Source organism: Geospiza fortis, unplaced genomic scaffold (genome assembly GCF_000277835.1).
Source record: "Geospiza fortis unplaced genomic scaffold, GeoFor_1.0 scaffold75, whole genome shotgun sequence".
Classification (NCBI taxonomy): domain Eukaryota; kingdom Metazoa; phylum Chordata; class Aves; order Passeriformes; family Thraupidae; genus Geospiza; species Geospiza fortis.
In genome coordinates, this window is record NW_005054360.1 from 3464903 (window position 1) to 3476179 (window position 11277).

An 11277-nucleotide genomic window follows, 5' to 3' on the forward strand; every position below is an offset into this window, starting at 1 on the left:
AAGGAAAGTACAGAATATATAACATAATGAGTGCACACAATCAGGTTAATGCACATGTAATTAAATATTGGCCTAATTTGGGAGCACTGGTAATACCTACATAAGGGGTCAGTTTTCCTAAAAGTCAGCTTCCTGTGTGACATTAACTCCTCTCAGGGCATATTTGGTATTATTACAATTATTACCTTGCAGAGATGCAATTCTCAGGTTTTTTGAATAGTAACAACTTCTACAAGATAAAGAGACGAGATCAAGTATTTTAAGGTACTTTTATTTAATAAATAACTTCAGTAATAGCACTGTAAAAAGTGAACATCTGTTAAAATAAAAAGGCACTTAAAACAAGAATATGACTATGATGCAGTTTGAACGGTCAGAGGCAAATATACATGGCACATGTCAAGAATGATGTGTGACTCTGCACATGACAAACTATGCAATCTTAGCTACAGGGTAAAGGCAAATTTACAGCTAAGACTGCTCAAAAAAAAAAGGAAAACAAAGCTTGTGTTGATACAAAAATATTACAAAAAGAATTGCAACCAAATACATTAAAAGATTAGAAGGTGACAAAGCACCAGGCTTGAAAGCAAAGAAACATTACAGAATAAAGACACAGCATCACTAAGGCCCTTAGGTGATCTGAGGATGTCTTGGTAAGGTACTTCATGATACTGCCACCCAGGGCTTGAATTTACAAAAAAAGTCTAAGTAAGTTACCAGTCAGCAACTTCTTCAGTAATGGCACATGTTTTAAAGCTATTTTTTCTTTCTTAACATTCTTCTCAAAACTTTTCATTCTAACCATAACCATAACCTGGCAATATGCAACTTGAAAATCAAAGATAAGTATGCACATGCTTTTCAGTCTTGTACACTGCTCCCCTCCAGCTTACTCAACTTACCAAATACTTAATCATTCATCTAGCAAGTCAAAGACCAATTAACCACCAGCTCCATGCTACATGAGTTTAATTACATCTGCAAACTCAAGCCCTGATTTCCCTGTAAAGCTAAAAAGTTTAATACTAAATGGCTAGGCAGAGCCCTCATGCTGATTGCTTTAACCCCTTCCCTCCCAGTCCTGCCATGCAGCACCATGCCCCGCGCAAGACCTGGATTCACAACACGGGAATGGGAAAGGTCAAAAAGGCACCATGTGACCTGGGCTGACTAGGCTACACAGTCTCAAGTTTTTTTTGTCCAACCTCTGGCACCAATTACTCTTATTTGCAAAACAAAAAAAAAATTAAAAAAAAAAAATTACATAAGGTCTATTTTCACACAGGAAGACAAACCTGTATGTAATTAATTAGTAAAATCACTGCAGCTTGCCCTAAATCTATCTTATTGTGACTACAAAAGTTGCTATACTGCATACAGTGTTGTGAAGTTATACAAGCAGTGTTCATTTTCCCTCATATTTAGGATTGACCACAGTCGTCACTGCACTCTTGTAAATAGGATTTTCACCCTAGAAAAAGAAAAAAAAATACATTAACATTTAAAGATATGAAAAAAGATCTGTGTTTGCAAGAAGCATAAAAATTTGCATAAGAAATTATCCATTAATGCTTTGTTTGTACACACAAACAGCTTAAATCAAACTACTCTTCCTTCTAGTAACTTGAAGAAAGGCATGCACAGCTAATAAATAAAGCAAAGGGTTAGCAGGATCCTGTTCCATTTGCACCACAGAATTCCTTGGAGGCAGCTGAACCTCGGGGCTGAGCCATCACCCAGGGCTCTGCAGCCCAGGGCATTTTATAGAGACAAACAGAATTGTAAACACCATTGTTTGACACCAGGACTGACCACAGACCCCATTCTGCTATAATAAACATTTAAACAGCTTATCTTACATTGTAATTGAATTCTAGAAACAACGTGGAAAGACTGCTAGTGTTTTGCTAATACACAGTCAATATTTACAGTGAACATTCAGTACTTGGCATTCTCATTTTATTCCTGCAGGTCTCCCCAGCCCCCAGAATAGCAAAATGTACAGATAAAACAAAGAAACTTTTGTACTGGTGCAGATGCTGTAATAAAACAATTATTTCTACTGATATGAGACAAGCCTACAGAACAATTGCTTACATCTGTCTTGCGGAGATTTAAAACCCCCTAAATGAAGCAGCTGATTTTAAGCTTCCTTTTCCCCCAGGTTTCCTTCTATCTCAGTACATCTTACTTCATTTATGACATCCTTGCACACCTCAGATGAACAGCTTGAACTCAAAATTAACAGATAAATCTTCACAGGAGAAAGGACCACTGCTAGAAGGGCCTGGAGGTGCAGCTCTGAGCTTTTAGCACAGCCTGAACCTCAGCCTAGATGAATGCTGTCTGCCAGCATGGAGCTCTTCTGCGCACACACAGCTGATTCCTGAGAAAACTGAGCTCAGTGAGGATGTGAGCCTGAGTGCTGCCCTGGCCAGGGCTGGATCTGCCCTTCAGCACAGTGAGGGAATCTCTGTCCCTCCAGAGCTCCCCCACCCCAATCTGAGACGGGCTGTACAACCATATTAACTCAATTCCATTTACAGTAATTCAGGTTAAACCAATTTTTCCTACACTCAATTAAAGGATGCACAAAAACCAGGTGTCTATTTTTCAGGGTCATAAACCTGGAAAAACAGCTTGGAATACCACAGAATGTGCCAAAGGCAAGCAAGAACCTCACTTGGTGTGAAATTTTCCCATCATGGCTCCTGGGAAGTTTGCTGCCTTCTGTTTGCAAGGCCCAGCACAGGATGAGTAACTGCTCTACCCCAACAACAGAGGTGGCTGCTCTCATGGTTCCTTTCACAGAAAAAGGTTTTTTTTTCCTCACAGCCAGCTTCTCTAACATGCAAAGAGCAAGGAGGCACATCCAATCTTGCCTAGATCCAAGAGATCTGTCCAGGCAGAAACTGGACTGCCAGACAATGGAAGTCAAAGCTCTCTGTTCAGTCTTCTCAAGAGCTGAGTTGACGTCACCTGGACATAGGCGTCACCTGAAGGAGGAGCTGGGTGTTCAGCGCTGGCTGTGCTTCACAAATACAGTGTAACAGCAAAAGTCCCTTCCCCTTTCTATCAGTTCCTAGGCAAATGCTCTCTTGATTAGAAGTGTATCATCTACTGGTGTGGGAAGGGATGAGGAGTAACATTTGGTTGGTTTTTTTTCAATTTTAAATCATGGACAATCATGTGATGTGGCTAGTTCTCAGACAGACTAATTAATCAGTGCAATATTTTGGCAAATATTTTTAGCAAAAGGTTTGCAATATTAACATGCAAATGAAATGGGAAAATCATGCAGGGATGAGGGATTTAATCTGGTACTGAAGTATGTCTTTATGCCTCAAAGTTCTTGGCAATGTACATTGCTTATTTCCTTGACAAGTTTTAATGGAATCTTAAAAATTTCAATATAAACCAATAAAGTTTATGATGCAGAGGAAGTCTGTAAGTGTGAGGCTGCATCACGTGCAGAGTAGAAGTTATTGTGCAGCTCCTCCATGGCAAGGCATTATGTAATACTTGTGCTGTGTGTAATACTTAGCCTCCAACATTTCACAGAACAGACTCCCCCCAGCACATACAGGGGCTATACACTCACATCTTCTAGTTCTAAAAGAGAGACAACTTCTGCCAGATAGCCTAGGAGTGGGTCTAAAGGTAAGGCCTAAAACTTGGAAATTTGCTAGGTGCTACTCACACAACTAATCTGAACCTGAAATCAGGCTTGACATACCATTTGAATAACAAGATTGCAAGTTTTCTATTATACTGCCTTTTCAAGAGAAGTCAGAATTGAAGTTTTCATGCTCTTGATTTAGCATAAGCCCTATAAGGATATTGAAACTCTGTCCTGCCTTCCCTTGTACCTGCACTTCCCAGAAGCACACAGTGGGATTTAGGTCACTGGATAAAGCACTTGACTAGCTGTCTCCCCATGTCAGGTCAGTGTCTCAGTTCCCAGTACAAATAATGGAGATTTAGTCAATATTCACACAACTCTTCAGCTTAACCCAACCTGACATTTGATCAGCTAAATGGCTCCTGAGGCTCTACTGCCTAAAATTGCAACACAGGCACCTGATGGATCTGCAGGTTCCTTCCCTGCTCTCTTCTGGTGAAGCCCTGGCTGCTCCAGCCACAGCCCAACCTCCCTGCCTTGGCAGGGTCTCCTGCAGACAGCTCTTCATTAAAATAAATATCCACTAATCCATCATGATGCTCCCCTCACTCAGGGCCCCTCACAGCTGGCAGAGGGTCTATCTTCTCAGACATTAGAAGCATTCCAGTCTTTTAATTGGCCACTAAAACATGGGATTCCAAACTTGATGTCTTAGACTAATAGTATGATTTCAAATGCTCCCTTATCTTCATGGCACTGGAGCAAATACACTGGTTAAAGCATGCAGAGTTAGGGAAAACACATTTGCCACATGCCCCTACAACTGAAAACTCCATGCACACTTAAACCAAAATTAAAATTAACAAACAGTAACTACATACAAGACTCGGTGAAATACTGAGCAAAATAAAGATGGAGGTACTTTTTAAAAGTACCTTCAGCCAAGAATAAAGAGCTATGTTCTTGCAACAATATTCACTTTCAGCTAGACTGGCTGTTCAGAGGGTAACAGTTCAGTCCAGTGTCACATAAAGATGAAACTATCACACAGAATAGTTCTGTGTTCAATTAACCTTCTTATTCCTTCTCCTGCAGGGGCTCAGTGTTTCAACAGTCACTGAAATTGCCTCCATAGTGGGTTTGAGACCTAAGTCACTGTAAGAAACAGAGTTAAAGCTCATGCACACGTTATTCAAGAGCTGGCTGTGACAGTTCCAGCCCCCGCTGCTGTCCCAGCGCTGCTTCCCAGGAGCGCGGGGCCGCCAGAGGGCGCCGCCAGCCCCATCCATCTGTCCGTCCGTCCATCCATCCATCCATCCTGGGGCCACAAACCAGTGCTCACTGAACACAGCAATTTACAGGAAAGGGATTGAAAACACGGCATCTCTGCTCCCACACCCAGAGCACCTCCATCACTCAGCAGTACCTAAGTCACAGGCATAAAACTCAACTCAGAAGAACAAGTCCCTGCGATTTTGAGCACTTTGAACTGTTCCTGTCTTTTTTTTTCATTTTAACCAGTAGCTGCTAATAAGGCTAATCAAATTACTACAGACTTAAATTTCTTAAATTTTATTATTAGTGTATAATATAAATGTGTTTATCACTTGTGAAATTCAAGATGACTGAATTTGGAGTCTGTTTGAAGATGCTTAGCAATGCACCTTCAACAATCTATCCCCATGCAGTAGTGGTAATGGCATTCACTACAGATAGCAGCTTTGTGCTTTAAATTTGTGACACAGCTTTTTAGTCCAGAAGAAATTTATCCTTAGACTTGTTAGAAGCATGACTGCACCAAAGCTTTTATGGCTGACTGGAGTAGAACCTGGGCAAACAGAACTCTGTTTGACCCAGCTGCCTTGAGCATTCACCACTGGGATGTTGTGGTATCATCTGCACCACCATGGACCAGCACCAGGGAAACACCTGAGTACCTGGCCCATGGCAAACTCCAGGTGCTGCAGTTCCCTCACCACAGAGCCCCAGCCCGTGTATGGACAATGGATGTGGGACAGGGGAAGGGTCACACAAACTGCACAAAGTTAATTTGCGGATGCACACGCCTGGAGGGAATCTACTACAGTGTAATTTTCATATAATGGGAATTCAGATGATTTTCCTGCCTCGACATTATAAGGCAACTCTTCATCTAAATGAGAAGCTATGGCAATAATGTAAAACCACCAGAAAATCTTATCTACAGGGAAAAGCAGGATCTTGTTTTACATCTCATGGCTCACCTACTTCGACAATTCTGACTGTCTCCTTTCCAGTGGTCCGTAAGAATAAATCCACCTCCCTCTCTCCCCAGACTTCTAATATTTCTATGAATACCAACAATTATTAAGTTATGTTTAAAAAACCCAAAGCACACCCTTTCACACTTTTAACCTTCATATCTGAGTGAACCAAAAAGGCAGAAGTTAATCTCTCCATTTACACCAGAGGAGAGCTTTTTGCAGGAAATACATTTTGAGGAGAAATGGCAGCAACAAACATTACATCCTGAAGAGTCACAGGGTAGAGAACAAGAGCACAGAATGGAAGTTACACACCGTTATGGTTTATTAGGTGCTTGTCCTGCATGCAACAGAAAGTACACAATTAAGTGAATGGCAGAAGAACAGGTAACAGAGACTTAACCAGATGGAGTATGTGAAGTGTTAGAAAGGACCAAAAACTCAATTTCCTCCCCAGAATAATTGGCTCTGGGAAGAAAAATGAAAAGGAGCTGAATGTGGTTGATGTAGCAGGCAAAAGGAATGTTGTTTACAATCCATTTTGGACACACTGCAAAGTGAAATGATTGTGAAGAGAAAAGGAAAGTGTATTTCCTCAGGAAGGGCTTGGAATGCTACACAAAATATCTGGAACTGTTGTCACAGTTAAATATTCTCAGTTTCTGCTTTCTCCCCTTATTTTTCCTTTACAAAATCTTTTGAATGCAACACTGAAAAAGGGAGACAGCAGACACTATATAAAATTAGAGACACAGATCCTTCCCTTCCACTGGCTTCTGAAAAAAACTCCATGGATGTTTAATGGATGTGCTGCCCTCACAACTTCTTCATTCCCCTCCCTCTAGTCTCATCTCTGTACTACTTTCTCTTGGAGCTCTTCTGACATCCATTCCCCTTGTCAACTTCCCTCTCCCTCCTTCCCCAGCAGCTGGGGGTCCCAGGGAAGGAGAACACCTCCAGCACTCATGGAAGGGCAATCTGGGAGTCTGCAGAAGACATCAACTCATCCCTTGTGCTTCCCTGACTTCCTCTCCTGGACACTGCTGTTACTTTGGTGTGTTGGGTGTGAACAGAACTGAACTCAGCAGCTCCAATCAAATGAGGTGCTCAGGCTGAGTTCAGAAGGGAGTAAGAAACTGAGTGAAAAATGCATCTAGAGAGGACAAGGATATTTCCTCCTGTCCTATTAATGTTCCATATCTATGGACACCCTAAAGCTGGCTAGGTTACAAGGACTGTGATAGTGCCAGTTTCAATAGAAATAGGATGAAAAAAATAAGGTGCAGATTTAATTATAAAATTACTAGAGTATATGCATTTCATACCTTAATTACAGACTAGGTCTATACTAGGTTAAGAAGCCAAAGCAGTTGACAAAAAAAAGGAATGCTACTCTGCCTGTTCACAGAGCTATTCCAACAAAAACAGTGATATTTATAGGCTGGGATATTTTACGAGTATCTAATCTAGCTTAGCAAAAATATTGATTTTAAGCACACTGACTGCAGATTTGAAGAACTAGAAGACAAAGCATCCCCTGTGTGTCTCTCTACAATCCAAAAATATTCTTTGGTCCTAGAAGCTGCTCTATTATGTATCCACACATCTAGAAAAAAACCTAAAAAATCACTTGTAGAATAGTTTAAGCCAGTATTAGCAGTATTAGTAAGTAAGCAACCTCACTGTCAAAACCAGTTAAAAAAGTTCAAGCTGCATTCTTGAAAGCCCCACAATCACAGCAGAAGTAGATACACTGAGCAAGACTCAAACTGTGATTAACGGACTGTGACACACAGTGAGTTTGAAGTGACATGCAAAGGGAGAAAAAAGGAAAGAAAATGAAAGGAGATACAAACTGAGACTTAGAGACCAGCTTTACGTCCATAGTTTGGATTCTTGAAATTGTTAATAGGGCTCTTGTATATTGGATTTTCTTGCTGAAGTAAAAGAAATGGTCAATGTCGAATAATTCAACAGGAAAAAAAAAGCAACATTCTCAACTATCACTGAAAAAGAATCATGCTATATATAAAATAAAATGTTAGTAATTTTTTTCCCCAGTACGAGATTAATCAATTTTCTTAAATAAAACTAAAAGGCTTCCTAGGACAATTTTAAAAAAAGATATTTTCTTATCAAGCACATGGGGGCGTTGACTTCTACAGAACTGTGGTGAAGGGGCTCTTGATTAGCAGACTCCTGACACTGCCCAGAGGCAGCGACTCCGCAGTCTATGGAAGCCTATAGACCACAGGCTTGTTTGCCTTGCACATTTCTCTGTTGACAAAGAGCTGGGAAGACTTCAACAAACCAGCACCTGCCACGATTTTGTGACTTTATGAAGTCTCCCAGCTAACCCTGTGCGAGCATTTACAAGATTTCCTCAATCAGTGCAAAATTTTCTTCTTTGCTTTCTACAGAAGTGACTCATCCTTGTAATAAACGTTTTAATCATAGGCTGTAAAGCGTGGTAGAACTGCAAAGCTGAACTGTTCTGTCACTATCACATCTCCTCTCTGAAAAGTTATTTAAACCTGAGTTACTACTCTCTTTTCTGCCTCAAGAAACACTTCTCCAATAGGACTGGTTGTAATCTGAAACACTTTAAAGCACATGAACAAAAATCTTCTATTTTTCCTCTACTACTGCAGCTTTTATGAATAGAAAAGCTTCTTCACTCACCGTATCCCACTTGGCATTCATCTTCTCTTTTTCAAATTTAGCAAATTCTCTTCTGTCATGAATGATCATTAGTAGTTTCCAAATCAATAATAATGCAAGTCCAATAAGAACAATTCCAGCAACCACACCGGCTACAATGGGAATGATGTCAGGACCGCTGGGGCACTCTGGGGAACAAAGCAAGGGAAACATGATTTTCCAAAATGGTAAAGGTAATGCAAATCCAGAAGCTATTAATGTTTGATTTTGTACTGAAGCCAGTATTTTGAATATCAGATATGCCAATACTACTTTTCTTTCAAATAAGAGAATTTTTGGAATATGTACATCCTGTAACATTCCAGCTTATTTTCATCCTTCTAATTTGTGTTTGATCTTAGCAACAGAACAACCTGTTCTGAAGATAAAGTCTATACACTGCTTAACCCTTAAGCTAATTATTTACAATATTAAGAGTAAAATAACTAGCAACTGTATTTAAACATGCAAGAGCTCCAAGTCAAAGCTGTGGCAGCACAACTGCCAACCAGCAGAACAGGCCCCACACAGAGAATATCCTGAGTTGGAAGGGACCCACAAAGATCATTGAGTCCAACTCCTGTCCCTGCACAGGGAAGTCCCAAGAGTCACACCGTGTGCCTGAGAACATTGTGTAAACACTTCTTGAACTGTCAGGCTGGTGCTCTGACCACTTCCCTGGGGAGCCTGCTCCAGGTGCCCAACCACCCTCTGGGTGAAGAACCTTTTCTAATATCCAGCCTGAACCTTCCCTGACATAACTTCAGGCCATTCCCTTGGGTCCTGTCACTGGTCACCACAGAGATCAGTATGTGCCCCTCCACTTCCCCTCACAAGGAAGCTGCAGACTATGATGAGATGCAAGGTGATTTAAAATGGCTGACACAGAAATAATAATCCTCCAAATTAAAATCCAACTCCCTATTAATATAAAATTCCCAATAATCACAAACTGAAGAAAGGCTTTTGCAGAGCTCAGTGCACAGACTGAAGGTGTCAGAAGCAAATGAATGCAAGTCCTGTGCAACAGAACAACTGTGGATAGAACACAGCTTCCCCCACACTCCCTATCTTCATAGCTGCCTCTGCAAGAGTCAGGGAAGTGGGAAGGGACACGACAGGAATTCCTTGGGAGCCAGTAAGGAACAAGTGTCTGCTCCACAGAACACAGCTCTACTGGCCAGAGCTTGCTCCTTCAGCACTTGTACGGCACAAATTAAGGTGCCTCCCTGTGCACAATGGGCTTGATTCACCTTTGAGCTTAAGGCAGCAGAAGTTAGTACATGAAAAGGCGAGGCCCCAAAAGCATAGGGCACTTATAGCTTGTCCTAGGAGAGAGAGCTCAAGTTCCTCCTCTATACTGTGGACTACTTTGGTAGAGAATTGAAAACATTCTGAATTGAAGCAGTATTTATTTCTAAGAGCCACTAGCCACTGGATTGCGTTAAAGTCATGATCATCACAATGATCAATTCTGAAAATTCTTCAAGTATACAATACCGCACTAAATCTCTAAGGTGTGCATTTTCTATCAGGCTTTTAAAAATCAGGAGACCACAAACTGCTAATGTACAGGACCATAAATTCTGCACTGTTAGATGCAATATCCAGTGATTCAAACTAACAATACTCTTGGTAAATAAATGGTAAATTACTGATGGAGCTTTAGAATTGTTCTCACTTTTTTTTTCCTATCAGAAGATTGATCTAGCGGGGATTAACTAAACAAAATTACATTGGGATCTATTACTGAAGGTACCACAGTCAAGTCAAAGCAAAGGTTTTCAGCATAAAAAAATTCAAGCAGTTGGCAGCATAGTACACAATTTCACGTAGACTAATCCTAAATTATTAAAAAAGGAAAAGAAAAAAAAAGGAACAAAACCCCACAGACACCATTGTTTAAACCTGTAGCAGAAGCCTAGTAAAAAAATTATCAAAATTTATCTAAATAGGACTTGCTACAGGAGAGATAAAGAAAGTCAGAGTACATCAAGTGCAAACAGGAAATGTTTCAACAAATATGCATATCTGATTTACCTTTTGCTTTTAAAAAATAGAAACTGTTTCTATCAGCCCAAGGGTTTGAAAAATCTAGATCTAGGGAGACACATGTTTTTCTAAAACTTTTTTCTACTTGGACATGCACAACTGTCACTCAGGTAACAAGCACCCATTTCTGAATGCATTTAACTCACCCAAACCAACCAGAGGCACCCAACTGCACAAATCAACAACAAAAGAGGAACAGGCAACATCATCTTCCTACCTGGGGTCTCCACCACGTGGACATTGGCTTCACCATTGGAGTTGACAGAGTAAGTGAAGTAGAACCAGCAGTCATCCACGTCCTTCTCTTTGCAGTGGGACAGTGGGTCGGGCTGGCCGGGCTGCGGCAGCTTGTCGCGGCTCTCCACGCGCGTCATGTTGAAGTGCATGCACTCCTGGGAACACGTCTCCTTCTTCTCCCCCTTATCGAAAGCTCTGCACTGAACACAGTCCCTGGGCAAGAACAAAACAGAAGAAGCGCTTTTGAATGTGTTCATGGAAGATTTCTAGCATTTAATCTCGAGAAATGTTATGGAGAAAACAGGGCAAAATGCCCAAAAAACCCCAACCCTTTTGCCATAAAGGTTAGGAAAAAAATAAAGTAAGACATGGCGTTGTACCAGTCAGAACATTTATATACCTTGAGATTAACAAAAGCCC

The 11277-nt window shown here is 40.9% G+C and overlaps 1 protein-coding gene across 1 annotated transcript in view; it reads right to left on the reverse strand.

The window, feature by feature from the left end:
* Positions 1 to 250: 250 nt before the first annotated feature.
* The window catches only part of ITGB1 (integrin subunit beta 1), a 23514-nt gene continuing 12487 nt past the window's right edge, over positions 251 to 11277 (reverse strand). The window contains exons 13-15 of the mRNA XM_014308165.2: positions 10838 to 11070; positions 8551 to 8717; positions 251 to 1474 (exon numbers count right to left, since the gene is read on the reverse strand). Of these exons, the coding sequence (XP_014163640.1) occupies positions 1409 to 1474; positions 8551 to 8717; positions 10838 to 11070 (466 nt within the window). The 3' untranslated portion in view covers positions 251 to 1408. The remainder of the gene's footprint in view (positions 1475 to 8550; positions 8718 to 10837; positions 11071 to 11277) is intronic.